Genomic DNA, 17,644 nt, shown 5'->3' with positions numbered 1-17,644 from the left:
TCCCATTCAATCTGTGCGATTCATAGCAATTGCATTCACATCGCGATCAGTGGGTTTATATCATAACTTGCATATATTTAACTCATCTCACTTGCAAAATACTTATTTCAATTAAGTCACATGCTTCGGGCTGAGGCATCTCAACATAAAAGTAATTAATAAAATCGGACGATCTTATCCGCCATGCAGAAAGCGTTGGTCATGCTGATATCGTTTTAATAAGCTGCACTTTCGTATAAGTACCTATTTATTGGAGTATAAATGTATTGACCCGAAACCACTTTCTAGAGCAAATTATATTATTGACGCTTACTAAATATGTATGCCTACTTATTAATTGAAATCTAATGCAAAATGTCAACTTTCACTTACAAAAGCTTTTGTTGGATCTATGCATGTGTAAGGAAAACTTTCTAAAGCTTTACGCTACATATTTGCGTGTTTGTTTTGGGTTTCACATTGGCACTACTGCAGGTAGGAGCATCTAGTATTATACGAGTATTGCGCCGGGATAATTTGGAGAGTGCCTAATTGAACTTTCGCAAAGTTCTAAATACAAACAGTATTTAGAAGCAAGTTTAATTTATATCGCCCTATATAATTAACTAGTGAAAATTATACAGGAATTGCAATGCTATTTTACTATGCTCTATAAGGAGCTAAAACTCTATTTATAGCAGAAACTACTGTGTACCTAAATACGACCACTTACATTTGTTTAGTTACAATTTGTTAACGAAATTTTGTTGATTGCCGTGGCTAACCGCCCTAACGTATGCAGAATATTACTGTAAATAATGTTTGTTAATATCATTTGGTTGGAATGGAACTGTAGGATATATATTAAAGCAATTACGTAACACAAACAAAAAGAAATGCAGTGAAATACAAACAGTTGTACAAACATGGAGGTAGTTTATGCTTATCATAGACGGCGTATGGTTGTTATAAAATGTGTATCACACATAGAAGTTCCACGTTTTTACTGTGCTCGGTACTAGATCAATGCACATTTCCACATTGTGCCACTTCATGCAGTTCTCAGATGTTAAGGAATGAGTCGTGACAATCAACTACTGAGCGGTATATACAACGTGTCGCTGTAGTGTCAGTCGCATGAGGTCACAGAAGCGTCGACGTCGGCGCGCGCCTGTTGCTCAAGGGGTTCCGGCGAGTGCGGTGTGCGTGGACCGTGCAGCCACCACTCCAAGCTGCTACGAGACTAGACGTTGCGTGCGTCTCGGACGCAAGTGCGGCATACACTACGCTAAGTCAACAGCAAGACTTGGACAAACTCGATGCGCAAGACATGAGGTACAAACAGGAGTGCGGCATCGTGGATGCGGGTCGAAGACAACACAATAGCGAGCGTGGCCGGCGGCCGGGGCCTCACCTCGCTCGCCGCTCGCTGCGGCGCGACTTCAGTGCAGGTGTGCATTGTTTCTTGCGTCTCGTGTTGGCTGCACTTTTATCCTCTCCTCTGGTTGTGCGTTTTTTTTTGTAAAGTGGTTATGACGTATCCTTTTGTGCCATTATATTTGACTCGTTTATGAAGGTGTACGCTTTAACATAGCTGAAAGCGGCAGTGTTTCTAGATTCACTAGGACTGACATACTGTGTCAAAATGTAGTCACACTAATGCCAATCACGGGTACCTATGACATGAAAATTGTTACCGGGATTCGATTAATCCCCTAATCTACCATTGAACATTTAAAATGGTCAGCGTCTATCTACACTTACGTAGAACTTCATTTATGTTTGTCATTTTCCTGACCGAGCCCTAAAAATCACATCCGCCCAGCTCCGATGACGAGTTAATGATATTGGTCAGGTGTTAGAAAAAATAAAAATCTGAAAATAAGTAGGTAATATTTTTTCACACACTTCGCTTAGGAATAAGATGTAAACGATAACGAATATAGATAACAAGTCAGTTTCATTTTAAGTAGGTATATAATTATACTTCATTCAAGTAAACAAACAGAGTAACCCTTTTCTTAAACAGGAAAAGGGTCATAAAGTTTAATTACATCTACGGTCGCAGATAGAAACACTAAAACTTACAACTAGGCTAACGTGGAAGATGTTTGCTACAGTATCACAGCAGAGCAACGAAGTCAGCCCCTGCACTTCATATCTGTATCCAACATGAATCCGAAGGCTAATCACTTCAATCGGCAAAATGTATGCCGAGTAATACAACAAACAACATTTATTATTACCTTAGGCCTCAATTTGGATAAAGAAGAAAGTATATAATAAGCAGTGGCCTCGCATGGGTCAAGATACGACTCCTCGCTTTACATGGCACAAGATGGCGGGAGACACATCACGTCTAACATACCTCACCTCCTCACAGTACAATAACAACGTCATTCATGGATTTCTCATAATCCTAGTTATTGGATCATCTCATCTTAACTAGGTACAGTCAACTTCAACGGTGTAATGGAGAATTTGTTCAGTACCGAGATGATCCATTAACTTTAGAAATAAAGGGTAATTAGGGCAAATCATGATTAAGAGTCTTAATGAATGATCCGAGAAGCGCAGAGGAGTAGGCACCGAGTGACAGTCTCTACTAAAGTACATGAAGGAATGAGCGGAACTGCTCAATGTCTCATGGGTTCACAACACATATCGTAACAATTAAAGCCTATGGGTATTATACCGGGGTTTTCGGCAATTTCCTTCGGGTCGGCGACGATGGTGATTTGTCGGTATCCGGTTCTGTGAACCAAAACAATGTTTGTGCATTACACCACTAATGAGTTTAGCTGCAATAAACACGCATTGGTACTGTTCCTGTATGGTTGTCTTCTAAGAGTGGTGTAGTATCATGAAGTGAAGTTAGAACTGGGAAGAGACTGATAAAGATAGTGGTGCAATGAAATATTTGAGCTGAAAATCTTGAAGAAAGATATGTAAGGTAAGAATAAATGATAGCGGAGAAAAATGAGAAATTATGCAAGAATCGTTTAGAAAGATGTAATAAGAGATTTAAGCGTTGCTTTGCTGCATGAAAATTTTAACATCTTCTATCTACATATATCGGTAAAACCTAGGTCTTACCGGTATATCCTAGGTTTTACCGTACTTCGGGCTTTTACAGTAACATATACATATAATGTGCTGCCTGGATAAGTATGGTGTAAAAAATTTGATCAGTGCCTACGGTGTTGACATATATAGATACATTACGATATAAGTGTGTAAAATAGGAAATTCGCAACGAGTGGAGATAAAATCGACACGAATTATGAATTACCTATTCGCACATGTATCGTGCAACGTTTTACAGTACATATGGCTCTTTAAATGTTCGACACAGTAACGTAATATGCTAATTTTCGCACTAGTGCGGTAAAGTAGCATGATATGTACTGTAATAGTACATTACGATACAAGTGCGAAAAATAGGAAATTCAAAACGAGTGGCGATAAATTAAAACACGACCGAAGGGAGAGAGACACGAGAGAAGGACCTTATTAAGTTGAAAAGTGACGCCTTAACCCTTTACCAGGCCAAGGGATATATTCCACCCACATCTTATATCGGTTACCGTAGTCAGGTTTTAACTCCAAACCACCTACAAAATATTTTGTCAATCCCTGAAATATTATTTTATGATCTTCATTCAGAACACGCTTCTAAATTGCGTAATAAATCTTCGGCAGCCGTTTAAATTCACTTGAACGCTAATTTCAGTAAACTACGGAGAAATTCGAACACTTTCCATAATTTTTATGAAACAGAAGTACATAGGTCGAACAATTTTTTGATATTTTGTAGATTTTGAGTGTTGAAAGCTAATGTAATCGTAAACATTGCTAAATATTCATGCATTATTGTGTATGACCAGAATTAGGATGTGGGTTGACATTATCCCACGGCCTTATTAGAGTTTAACTGTGTGGGAGCTATTTTTCCCATGGCCCGGTAAATTGTCTTGTCATGTCATAAAAACTCACGTAAGTAAGTAGTGATTGATATAATGTTTCGTAGGAGATTTGGAGTTAAACCTTGACTATTATAACCGATATAATATGTGGGTGGAATATATCCCTTGGCCTGATCAAGAATATAATAAGACAAAATCTAGTATGACAGTTCATTACTTAGACAGGCGATGGGATAACCGTAACCCACATTTTTATTTCTGGTTTAAAGGAAGATCTCCGACTTTCATAAATACATTTTTTACAAGGCGTTCAATACGGTTGCAACAGCATATAAAGTACGTATTAAGACACGCTGGTTCTTCGGGGCCTGGTAAAGGGTTAATTATATGAGTCGAGTCATACAGCAGAGGACTCAATAGACTCGAGTCTTTACCAACACTAATTCAAAGTACTACTAAATTCCATCTAGATGCAGTCACGTCTGAAAATATGGATACGGAACGGACAAAGTATAAAGCCAAATAAATGTATACACGACACGATCTTACAGTTACAATCCATTTAGGTATTCGGGTTAAAGACATTTATTATTCTCAAATGAAATTAACATTTCACTTCAGGAGACTTAAAAACTATTTATATACATGCCATGCAAGTATTAAGGTAGTGTATACATATTTTTGGCATATTTTTGTCTGTATAGATATTTTTAGGGCTACCCCACACTAGTCTCCCAAGCGTCGGCATCTAGTTAATTATATGGCTGCTGCTCTACGCATCGTTGGCGCAACTGCGCAGCAACGCCAGTTTCCAAAGCGCTGACTCGACGCCGACGCTCAAAAGACGCTGACGCTAGTGTGGGGTGGCTCTTAGACGTGACTGCACTGTATTTCTTTCTGAAAAACTTAGCTATTCTATAGTCCGTTTTTATTAGCATTAGAAAGAAGGTAAGACTTTCATAAGTAATATTTACTGATTTTTAAAATGCGTTTTTCAATAAAAAGACATGTCAAGATTGTTTACCTTTTTTCTAATGCTTCATAAATTAACAATGGAGAATAAGGGTGATTCAAGAGACGTGAACCATACCCATTCACATTCCAATTCGAACGTGTACCTGACATCAAAACGATATTTTAATGATATTGGAATCATATATGTAGAGCTAAGATGGCCGGCTCTTTATCATTTATCACCATACCTGTCACGTTCTAACAAGTATGAAAGCGCGAAAGTGACGGGCTTAGTGACAAGTGATAAAAATGGAACCATGCTGCCACCGCAGATATCAGTTAGCTGTCAAAAAGTTAATTATAAGCTACTGTTTCGTACCACTATTAGGATGAATTGCAAATGAAAATTAGGCTCTATAGACTTATATGCAGTGCTCGGTAGGGTGAGCCATTTTTACGTCAATAATGTCAAGTGTAGAATATAGATATAAATAAAAATCGGGCAAGTGCGAGTCGAACTGGCACGAAGGGTTTCGTACCATTATTTATAAAAACGGAAAAAAAATGTTTGTTGTATGGGAGCCCCCCTTAAATATTTATTTTATTCTGTTTTTAGTATTTGTTGTTATAGCGGCAACAGAAATACATCATCTGTGAAAATTTCAAGTGTCTAGCTATCACGGTTCATGAGATATAGCCTGGTGACAGACGGACGGACGGACGGACAGCGAAGTCTCAGTAATAGGGTCCCGTTTGACCCTTTGGGTACGGAACAAACGGGACCCTAAAAGAACATAAAACTTTATTAATTATATAGGTACAGTAATTAATTATATACATTTGTTTATTTGTTTATTGCAGTCATGTACAATGCATTATGTCTAGGACTTATTACTATGTACATGAACCCGGATAGGGTAACTCTTTTACTTAGTAACTCTCATAGTAGCATATGGATATACATATTATTTAAAGAGGTTTGCTAAAAAATGTTTGCTATAAAATTCATTTGTTTTGATGGCGACGTAAAGATCGTAGCAGAAAAGGCAGCCTAAATATAATAATAATTACACCACATCTAACATTGAATGACAAGGTATGTCCATGTTATGCAAACTCTAAAAACAGCTCACCCCGGCCAGCCGAGCGGCGGCCTTTACGTATGTGTAAAGTTTGCGGTCAACGTTATTTATGATGTATGATTATTATACCAACTGCAGGTTGATTAAAAGCTCGCTGCTTGGGTAATCTTCCAAAGTGGAGATTACTACTTACAGTACTTGAACCAGAGTTCACAAATTTTCACCACATTGATGTGAATGGATCAATATAAATGCTTCCAAATTTGCAATTGGAATGTAATGTGCTTAAAGGTAGTATGCAACAGCAGAGCTTAACTAGCTCTTTGGTAGGATGGTCTCTGTTTTATAGCTACATAATAGTTTTTTTTTTTTTTTTTTTTTTAATAATGATAATTTCGGGATTTTTGATAATTTGATTAGCACAAAGGTTTCTCTTTGTGGTGGGCCGCTAACTTGTAGCTAATGTCAACATTTGGAGGGCATACGGGGAGGCGGCTCTCTTTATATGTGTAAGAATTAAGTACTGTCGCCATCAGATATATCGGAGCGACCGAGGTGCTCAAAAATATCTGAACACACACTAACGCCTTGACAATAGGGGCGTGTTCAGATATTTGTGAGCACCTTGACTGCTCAGATAAATCTGATAACAACTGTACAATAAATACAATCCAATATCAAATATAATTTACATAGTTGATTTTCGTAACACAATGGAATCAATTTTCTTAAGACTAATTAAAGATTCTTAACTAAGCTTAACTACGTAAAACTTTTTTGCAATTCACCCATTAGTGAGATTAGCATTTTTTTGTGTTGAAAACAAAAAGTTTTAAATTATTTGCGGCATGCGCGGTCTCCCTAAAATTAGAATATTTCCGTTAAATATTGATATTTTAGAAGAAAATTAACCTTTTACTTACCAAAAAGTTAAAAAACAGGAAAAAAGTAGTTTTTTCCCGAGTGTGTAGGGTTCACATCTCATGAATCAACCTATATATTGTTTTTATTGCTATGGAGAATGGGGTAAAATAGAAGTGCAACAGGTTTTATGATTTAAGATACAAGTAGAGAGCAGTGTAGTATATATGTACCATATAGAGCATGATGGTGTTGGCTGGAGTGCGTGGCAGGCGTGGCCGCGTCGTCCTGAGGCGGCGCGGGCTCCACCAGGAGCTCTACGTTGTCTCCGCCGCGCTCCAGGACAGAGCACACTTCTTCGAAACTGCGCTCCGTCAACGGCACTCCACCCCATTCCAAGACCTAATCATAAAAATAACATCAGTCAGGGTTTATGTTGACAAATACACATTAAAACCACTAACACTCTCATTTTAACAAACCAATTTCATATTTTTTACTTACATGAAAGATTGCAACATGCACCGAAAATTTAAAGATATTTTGACAAAAAACTACTTCAACCGTGTCAGGCCGTCCGAATAAAGTATCTTTCGGTGTATGCTAAATTTAAAAATATTCATAAAACTGGCAGAGTTTTCCGAAAAATATGCATTTAATAATTATAAATTTTGTACGGAAGAGTGGGATAATCACGGACATTGGACAATTCCGGACACTAAATCCCATCCCTTCGCGCTCCGCTAAGTAAGTAAGTAATTTATTTATTGTAAACTGTGTACATAAAGGTGTAAAATATAAAGGATGTATCAACAGTTGCTCGTTTCGAGCGTACAATTTATAGTCTTAAAAATAGATAACAACTATATACATTATAACATATATTCTTAGTATCTAACACATATGGCTCTTTTCTTCCATCGCTTCGAAAAACTCGTTTAAACTATAAAATACGTTTTCTGTAAGAAACCGTTTTAATTGAATCTTAAATTTATTACCATCCAACATTTTAATATAATTAGGTAGGGCATTAAATACACGCATGGAAGTGAAGAAGGCGCTTTTGTAGTACAATGTGTTATTTGCTTTTGGACACACTAGGTTATAATTGTACTTTTCCCTTAGATTATCTCTTAATGAAGACTTTTTAGCAAAATATTCAAAATTATTCTTAACGAAAAGACAGAGTTCAAGTACATAAATACCCGTAAGAGTGAGTATCCGTTTGTCTTTAAATTCCTCTCGAAGCGATTGCTCGCTATACATACGGTATATAGTACGTACGCATCTCTTTTGTAAAAGAAAAGTGCTTTGTACATCTACAGAATTTCCCCAAAAAATAATTCCGTAGGTAAGCAGTGGAAAAACATTTCCAAGTAAGAATTTTTAACAATTATTTCGGAGCAAGTGCCCGATAAGATTGACAAAGCATAACATTGGCTAGAAATTAAATTATTAATTCGAGCAATATGCTCTTTCCAGTTAAGAAAAGTATCAATCTTTTCGAATATTTTAGAGAAGCTAGACAACATAGGTCTATAGGTCTATAATTATTTATGTTATCCATAGCGCCTTTTTAGGGTTCCGTAGCCAAATGGCATAAAACGGAACCCTTATAGTTTCGCCATGTCCGTCTGTCTGTCTGTCTGTCTGTCTGTCTGTCCGAGGCTTTGCTCCGTGGTCGTTAGTGCTAGAAAGCTGAAATTTGGCATGGATATATAAATCAATAAAGCCGACAAAGTCGTATAATAAAATCTAAAAATTTAATTTTTTTCAGGGCACCTCCCCTACACGTAAAGTGGGGGTGAAATTTTTTTTTCACTTTAACCCTAGAGTGTGGGGTATCGTTGGAAAGGTCTTTCAAAACTAATAGGGGTTTTCAAGAAACATTTTTTGATAAAGTGAATATATTCGGAGATAATCGCTCCGAAAGAAAAAAAAAATGTGTCCCCCCCCCTCTAACTTTTGAACCATAGGTCCAAAAAATATGAAAAAAATCGTGAAAGTAGAGCTTAAGAAAGACATTTAATAAAAACTATAGCGGACATGATCAGTTCAGCTGTTTTTGAGTTATCGCAAAAAGTTTTCCCTTCATAGTAAAAAGACTTATTTTAATTAGGTACTGATTATGCAAATTTGCCTATTTGTTTAACTCAGGTGAAAGGTACCGTTTCATCCCTTGGTTAACAATTTACTATACTTTAAGCTCCAGTTTAGCTTATTGTGACGGAAGAGTAACTACGGAACCCTACACTGAGCGTGGCCCGACATGCTCTTGGCCGGTTATTTATGTATTGGTTTTATAAGTGCTATTTTTAGGGAATTTGGAAATATACCTGTAATTAACATAAGATTAATGATATACACAAGAGGATCTACTATGTAATCAATACATGATTTAATTAGTTGCATGGGTATACCGTCATATCCTGAACTTTTTTTTATTTTTTACGGATTGCACTATCTTTCTTATTTCATGCGCATCAACGGGCACTACATACATACTATTACATACCTTATCGGTCATTAATTTGTGATTCTGGACACTGGACATGGAATTGGTTTGCTGACTAGTGAAAAATCTATTAAAAGTATCAGCTATTAGCTGTGGTTCATTAATTTATATATAGTTCATTAATTTATATATTAAGTTTAAATATAGGCTAAAGTGGTGCCAAGACAGGCAAGAACAACTTAAAATGGATAAACTGGCCTTGGCCCACAAAGAAGGTAATTTTAGACAGTTCTGGAAGCAAACTCAAAACCTGAACGTGAGGCCTGGTCTACCTGGAAGTGTGGGTGGTAAGAATGGGTCAAGGGAAATTGCGGAGCTGTTTAAAGACCATTTCAGGGTCAAATCCTTGCTGGACACGCGACGTAGCACTGATATGGGGCGTGATGCTGGGGTCGTCGGGGAGGGGATTACCGTTTCGGCTAAAGATATTTCTATATTGATAAATAAAATGCAAAGAGGTAAGTCCCCAGGTCATGACGGCCTTAGCATTGAGCACTTTAAACATGCAGGGGTGCACTTGCCGCGTGTACTTGCAATGCTGTACACTGTATGTTTGAGCCATTCTTATTTACCTGCAGCTTTGATGAGGACGATTGTTGTGCCTGTTACCAAAAACAGAACTGGAGACCTCTCTGATAAAGACAACTATCGGCCCATCTCGCTTGCAACAATCACTGCAAAAATACTCGACGGTCTGCTGGACACAGTTCTTAATAAGTACCTGAAAATACAGGATGCGCAGTTCGGGTTTCGAGCTGGGCTATCCACCGAAAGTGCTATTCTGTGTCTAAAGCACACCGTTGGGTATTATACGGAAAGGAAGACTCCAGTATTTGCCTGTTTCCTCGATTTGTCAAAAGCTTTTGATCGCGTTAATTATGACATTCTGTGGCAAAAGCTAAAGGAAACAGGCACACCGGTGGTATACACCAATATACTGAAATACTGGTACCAAAATCAATTGAACCAGGTGAGATGGGCGGATAGTATGTCTACAGAGTATAAGCTCGAGTGTGGTGTGAGGCAAGGAGGGCTTACGTCTCCCAAGCTTTTTAACCTTTATGTAAACAAGCTGATAGACGAACTGAGTAGCACATATACAGGCTGCTATATACATGGTGTTTGTGCCAACAATCTTAGTTATGCGGACGATATGGTGCTGCTCAGTCCGTCTATCAGTGCCCTTAGGAAACTGCTTGCGGTTTGTGAGACGTATGCTGAGACACATGGATTGCAGTACAACCCAAAGAAAAGTCAGGTGCTAATGTTTAAGGCTGGAAGTTACACGCCGAGCTCCGTACCCCCGGTTGTGCTGCATGGAACCACACTCTCTCTTGTGGATAAAGTGAAATATCTAGGTCATATTATAACGCAAGACCTTAATGATGACCTAGATATAGAGCGGGAGCGCAGGGCATTGGCCGTAAGGTCTAACATGCTCGCCCGCAGGTTTGCTCGATGCTCAAGAGAAGTAAAAATTGTGCTTTTTAAAGCTTTCAATCAATCATTTTACTCGAGCAGCCTGTGGGTGAAGTATTCGAAAAAAGCCTTAAATGCCCTGCGCGTGCAATATAATAATGCACTCAGAATGTTGTTGGGGTTGCCCACATGGTGTAGTGCATCGCGCATGTTCGCCGAGGCCCATACAGACGATTTTCACGCGATTATACGAAAGCGAATCGTCTCGATGATGGGCAGGCTTAGGGTCAGTACCAACAGCATTCTGGAAGTAATTGCAGAGAGGGTTGAGAATCCTATACTGGCGCATTGGATTCGCCAAGTTATAGGATTTTTGAAATTTAGAAAATAGGTTAGGTATTTTAGTTGTAATATTATAATAAGTACAAAATTAACATTAGTTCCTAAGTTATACTAACAAATATGGATGGTTGTAAAATCCGAAATAAATATTTTCAATTCAATTAATAGTTTTACATTCAATTGTTAATTTCTCAATTGAAGGAGTAATGGTGTTTGTGGACGAGGTATGCTGTTTTATAAGCCCCCACATAGCTTTTGTTTTATCTCTTCTAATTTTCTAATATATCTCTTTCTAATCGACTGGTTTGGACGCGTCGGCCATCTATAGTGAGTGGGATGTTGTTTTGACGGCAGACCGCGCCCGTGTGCGAGGCTGCGAGGTTAAGATTGCTATTTTTTATTATTTTGTGCAAAATATGATAGCGTGTCTACGCATTTATATATATACAATAATGGTAATGTTGTTTTGGCTAAGGATTGTTACAATGTTTGTTTAATAATAGTGAAAATGCCACATGTCTCTTTGCTTAATAATATTTTATATTTTTAAGTTTCAATGAATATGGGTTATTGGGTGATTTGCGGACAGTTGCTGTGGGTTAATCTCAGACATCTGCAATTACCCAGAGTACCTACTTTGGCTAAATGCTGATTTTCGAAGTGTCTTGTGTGTCCCCCTTAAGTGAATTGACTCTAGCAACACTATGCTATATTTAGTATGGCTGTGTGTGGTTTCGCTCTCTCTCTACCTTTCTGTCAGCCATAAGTGTAGTGTACTGGGTGGCCCATTTAGATCGGTCAGTATGGGAAAGTCTGAAAATATAAGACATACGAAGATCTGTTCCTAGGAACCATGTCATCGATTTTATTACAAGAAAAACTGCAATCATACATTAAAAAAACTGTACTCAGCTCGGGAATTTAATCCGGACGTTTTAAAAATGAAACTAAAATTATTTCTATTAGATATCGATTGTGTGGGTCTTAAGCAGTAAGTTTTACTATGAAACATGATGTCTAAAATGTTGTTTTCATATTCTTTAATTTAGCAAAGAGCTACAAACAATCTAGAGACAATTTTACGCACCTTTGTATTGAAAAAGGCGGTGGTCATTTCGAACACTTACTAAAATAATTAAAGAATATGAAAACAATGCGTTTTATTCATTTTAAACATCATGTTTTAAGGTGACAGTCCATTTCGGACTGCAGCTGGACTACTGCTCCGATACTACTGCAGCGGCCTGAGCGCGTCGGTATTATTGTCAATTTCCATAGTAAAATGAATGACGATACCGCGATATCGACTGCACGTAATATGGTGATGTTAACGTATTTCCGACCGCAGCTGCACTACCGCACGCACCGATACTACTGCAGCCGCATGAATGCATGGATGTAAATGTCAATTTCCATAGTAAAATGAATGACGATATCGACTGCACGTAATATAGTGATTTTAACGTATTTTCGATGGCAGCTGCACTACTGCTCCGACACTACTGCAGCAGCCTGAATGCGTCAGTGTTATTATCAATTTCTATAGTAAAATGGTGACAAGACCGACTGCACGTAACATGGTGATTTTTGCGTGTTTGGTGTACATTACTTAGGACTGCAACTGCGGCTGCGTACCGCACGGCAAATCTTTCACCTGCACTGAAATGTCTTTGGTCACAGATATTAGTAGTTCTAAGCAAAGAGGATATAACCACAACGTTCTAAGGAGTTTATTATACCCGCGGATATACAACCCCGATAGTTTCTGTGTTTCGCAGTTGTCTCTCTATATCCTGGCGTTGCTTTTATTGTTTTTTTTAATGTTTCTTGATAAAGTCATTAAATAAACCGTTCTTTTCATTTTTCGTAGTTTTGCGAGGACAGCTAGAGTCTGTTCGGAAAGAGAAGAGTCGTAGAATGTATTGGGCCCCATACATTCCACGACTCTTCTCTTTCCGCACAGACTATAAGCTCGAAAGGGCAAGAGAGATAGAGAGGCAAATATACGATTTTCAAATTAAGATTTTCATCGTAGGCATTGTATATAAATTATTTACATGACCGATAATAGTTAAAAACTAGAAAACTAAATTACAGTAAGCATTTAGGTGTTACAATAAGAACGATGTAGGTACGCTAACCATTATTCATCATACAATCATGTATAAACAACATAAAAATGTGACAACATAATATTCTATGATGAACTGAACGGGATGGTCGTATGCAATTTTCCATATGACTGAAATTGATTTATTTCCTTTTGTCTCACTCTTTTTCCAAAGTCTGACTTATCCATAGATTTCGGAATTAAAGTAGAAAATGCTTCCAACGAAATATCTTACCTCTGTATTTGTGTTAAGATACTATGAAAAGTATGAAACCATAGTAGACTACATTTTTGTATCAGCCACAATGGTCACGCACTGTGCGGCCTAAGAAGAATTTCCTCCTGTAGAATGAGCTCCCTGCCGAGGTTTTCCCTAGAGTATGGGGTTCTTCAAATAAAAACCGGCCAAGAGCATGTCGGGCCACGCTCAGTGTAGGGTTCCGTAGTTACTCTTCCATCACAATAAGCTAAACTGGAACTTAAAGTATAGTGAATTGTTAACCAAGGGATGAAACGGTACCTTTCACCCGAGTTAAACAAATAGGCAAATTTGCATAATCAGTACCTAATTAAAGTAAGTCTTTTTACTATGAAGGGAAAACTTTTTACGATAACTCAAAAACAGCTAAACTGATCATGTCCGCAATAATTTTCATTTAATGTCTTTCTTAAGCTATACTTCCACGATTTTTTTCATATTTTTTGGACATATGGTTTAAAAGTTAGAGGGGGGGGACACATTTTTTTTTCTTCCGGAACGATTATCTCCGAATATATTCACTTTATCAAAAAATGTTTCTTGAAAACCCCTATTAGTTTTGAAATACCTTTCCAACGAAACCCCACACTCTAGGGTTAAAGCGAAAAAAAAAATTCACCCCCACTTTACGTGTAGGGGACGTACCCTAAAAAATTTTTTTTTTGATTTTGTTGTACCTACGACTTTATCGGCTTTATCGATTTATATATCCATGCCAAATTTCAGCATTCTATCACTAACGACTACGGAGCAAAGCCTCGGACAGACAGACAGACAGACAGACAGACGGACATGGCGAAACTATAAGGGTTCCTAGTTGACTACGGAACCCTAAAAAGGAGTGTATAGGTTTTTTTTAAAGGGTCGGCATCGCACATGTAACACTTCTGGAGTTGCAGGCGTGCTTAGTCTACGGTCACTGCTTGCCATCAGGCGGGCCGTATACTTGTTTGCCACCGACCGAAAAAAAACATTCATGCTCGTATTTAAGTAAGTAAATATTCTTTATTGCACCAACAAAACACAATAACAGGATTAATGCATTAACAGAATTAATTACTGAATTCTCGCTGACAATACCGTGGCACAGTGAATTTGGGGTGATAAAATGTGAGTGTCATAATATCATAGTATACACCGTGGGTTGGTAAAACCCGACAGATTTTAACCACGCATTCCTGAGGAACAAAAAATGTTTAGTCAAATTCGGCAAAATAATGTTTTTTTCTTTTAGCCGTTAGTTCTTTTTACATTATGGCGAAAAAAGTTTACAACGAATAAGTAAAGTTTTTTTTAATTCATTTACAGATAAAAATTGCGAGATTCCTTTAAAACATTAATGTTTGTCAGGAGGTAGGTATGTGTAAACCAAGTCACATAGAGGCAGCGCCGCAGCCAAAAAGTCGTTTTTCACAAGTTATTACAGAAACAAATTTTCGCAAGAATTGCCATTATCTCTAAAAGAAGACCGATTTCAGAAAACTTTGTATGACATTTTAGTCTCTAAATGCGATTAAGAATACACCTTTAAAATCTATCAGGTTTTACTAGCCCACGGTGTATAATGTCGTTTAACTTGTTTATAGTGACACTTTCTCACTTTGTCATTGCAAAGCCATTCCCGAGCTAAAAAAAGAAATCAGTAAGTTATATTACCTAGTAATACAAATGGCAAAGTTGTTGTTTATTACCTCATGGTGACATATGGATACTCAAACATACGACAGATTACAAAATTGAACCACGAGAGAAGCGAATGGTTTAAAAAGTAAAATATTGACAGTTGCGGGGGTTTCAGGGCATGAGGGTTAAACATACTTTGCTACAGAGTGCAACACGAAATTTTTTCATCACACCAACACGAGGAAAATGTTTATTATTCCAATTTATATATTAAAAATTTATATATTTCTATCAGCCAAGGTGATGTAAAGATACCATCAACAGATCAACCTAAAGCTTTCTTCATAAAGGATTTCTTGTCTCGTCCGTCAAGTTTTATATTATGGTCTAGTCATAAATTGTATCTACCACGACCACGAGTGCCGTCGCCCATGGATACCTGCAACAAAGAGCAATTATACGATTTAAATTTGTGATTCAATTTGAAATAGGAAACTGGACATTATGAAGTGTAAATTGCGAAATTATAGCTCTTACAAATAATTTATTCATTTATTCTTTGTTAGGTACCCAAAGAAAGTAAAATTGGTTTAAAATGGAAACTCAGAAAGATAAATCTACTTATAATATTTTGCTAACACCGACCGACTGCATTGAGATTTTATTCTTACGTATCGCATCGCCATCTCCGGAACCCACGAACCACTTTGCAGAAATAAATGAAAACCCTGATAAAATAGCCTACCTAGCTTATGTTTTTAGGGGACGTTTATCGCAGACTTCTAAATCCAGCCGCGGTAGTATCCGCACGTTTCTGACGGCCGGCTATAGGTACAGGGGGCCTACCGCGAAAACCGAAATTCGAAAATTGTGGGGATCTTTCTCTTTTACACTCGCTAAAACGTAATTAGAGTGACAGAGAAAAATGCCCGCAATTGACGAACTTCGATTTTCGCGGTAGGCCCTCAGGTACTCCGCCGTCAAAAACGTGCGGACACTGCCGGCTGGATTTGGCTGGCTCATGTACCTACGTGATGCAGGTGGATCAAGTGCGCACACCGTATCCATCAAGAGGTACATGAGTCCCGCGTCGGATTGTTGTGTGCGGTAGTCACGCATTTAGTCAAGAGGATGGGTCACGCATTTAATCAAATTGTTGACTTACCTTAAGAATTATTTCTCCTCTGCATTAATTTCATTCTGGTAATTTGGTTATATTTCGTCAATTATTAAGCCTCATACAACGTTGAATTGCTATTCATTTAATCGGCAAACATACGATTACCATTAAATATCTGTGTTTAATAACAATATATTGCGCAATATTAATATATTGCGTAGCTGCCTTCGACTGACTCCGACTCGTGTAGAAAGGCAAACTGATCTTCTTTTCGTGTACCATGTAGCATTATCGTCACTTACTTCTTCTCGTAAAAATACAAATAAGTAAATTAGTATATTTATTTATACGTCTGACAGTGACATTATTCATAATTCATTGACATTGACAATCAAGTAACGAACGCTGCAGCCGCAGTCGCCGGATGCAGCCGCTGCACGCTGCTGCAGTAATGCTGCAACGGTAACGTCGCAACGGTAGTGCGGCTGCAGTCCGAAATGGACTGTCACCTTTATAGTAAAATTTACTGCTTAAGATGTACACAATCGTTATCTAAATTTTATTCTGAGGAATAAAAAATTTAAATAGGCTGCCTTCATACATTTATCCCAAAGTCTTCTTAATTATCCCATTTCATGTCCGTATTTTTCCTTGTCAATGTGTAAAGGCACTTAGTTTTTCACATATTAAGACTTGTTGATTAGTTAGTAACAGTTAATTATTAACGTTGGTTTTAGAGGTTCAAAGATTAAACTAATTTTTACAGTTTACACTCACGCGACATGTGTCGGAGAGTCTAATAGGTCTTAGGCCTTTCTCAAGCACTAACAGTGCGAGCAGCGTTCACGACGGCCGTGCTTCGCGTACTGAAACATGTCACACAAGTAACTAAAACACGTAAATGTAAACCGTAAAAATTAGTTTAATGTTAGTATATGTCTCGCGATAGTTTGAACTAGAGTCGCAATGTGTGAACTAGAGTCGGCATCTCTAACAAAATGTTTCCGCACCTCAATGAAGTACTGGCGAGATGCCACGCATGTGACAAAAATTTAAAAAAATATATAAAAATTAAAAATGCCATTGTGCGTTTGTAAATGTATTCTAGAAAACAAAATTGCTTTCGGCTCGCCCAAATTCATATTTTTTGGACTTCTGATTTTGTCAGTTGAGTGTCGATGGCGGATGGTCGAAAATTTTTAAAATATTTTAGGTTTTTGGCGTCAACTCCATTTGCAACTGGTAAAATTATCTCAAAACTTAACTAAATTTACGTTGCTAATCCAATTATTGTGGTAAGAAGTAATAATAATCACGTAAATAGTAGTGATTTTTTTTTTTTAGTTTGTAGGGGGTTGCCCATGGCAACCTTAGTGACTCCTCATGAACGAGGACGTTACTTTGAACCGTCCGGGAGATGGAAAACTTAGAAGCTCTTTAACGTTTAGTTTAGC

At 37.7% G+C, this 17,644-nt stretch overlaps 2 protein-coding genes across 5 annotated transcripts in view; one reads left to right on the top strand and one right to left on the bottom strand.

The window, feature by feature from the left end:
• Positions 1-17,644, bottom strand: part of LOC133523605 (regulating synaptic membrane exocytosis protein 1) — a 244,393-nt gene that overhangs the window by 13,424 nt on the left and 213,325 nt on the right. For all 4 annotated transcript variants that reach the window (XM_061859274.1, XM_061859276.1, XM_061859275.1 and 1 more), the window contains exons 12-13: positions 7,036-7,204; positions 2,675-2,733 (exon numbers count right to left, since the gene is read on the bottom strand). In XM_061859274.1, the coding sequence (XP_061715258.1) occupies positions 2,675-2,733; positions 7,036-7,204 (228 nt within the window). The remainder of the gene's footprint in view (positions 1-2,674; positions 2,734-7,035; positions 7,205-17,644) is intronic.
• The window catches only part of LOC133523603 (intraflagellar transport protein 172 homolog), a 98,172-nt gene that overhangs the window by 67,250 nt on the left and 13,278 nt on the right, over positions 1-17,644 (top strand). The gene's annotated exons all lie outside the window — the stretch shown is intronic.

This window comes from Cydia pomonella, chromosome 12, assembly GCF_033807575.1.
Source record: "Cydia pomonella isolate Wapato2018A chromosome 12, ilCydPomo1, whole genome shotgun sequence".
Taxonomy (NCBI): Eukaryota; Metazoa; Arthropoda; class Insecta; order Lepidoptera; family Tortricidae; genus Cydia; species Cydia pomonella.
Note: the sequence above shows the minus strand (reverse complement) of the source record. Positions and strands in the feature narration are given on the sequence as shown.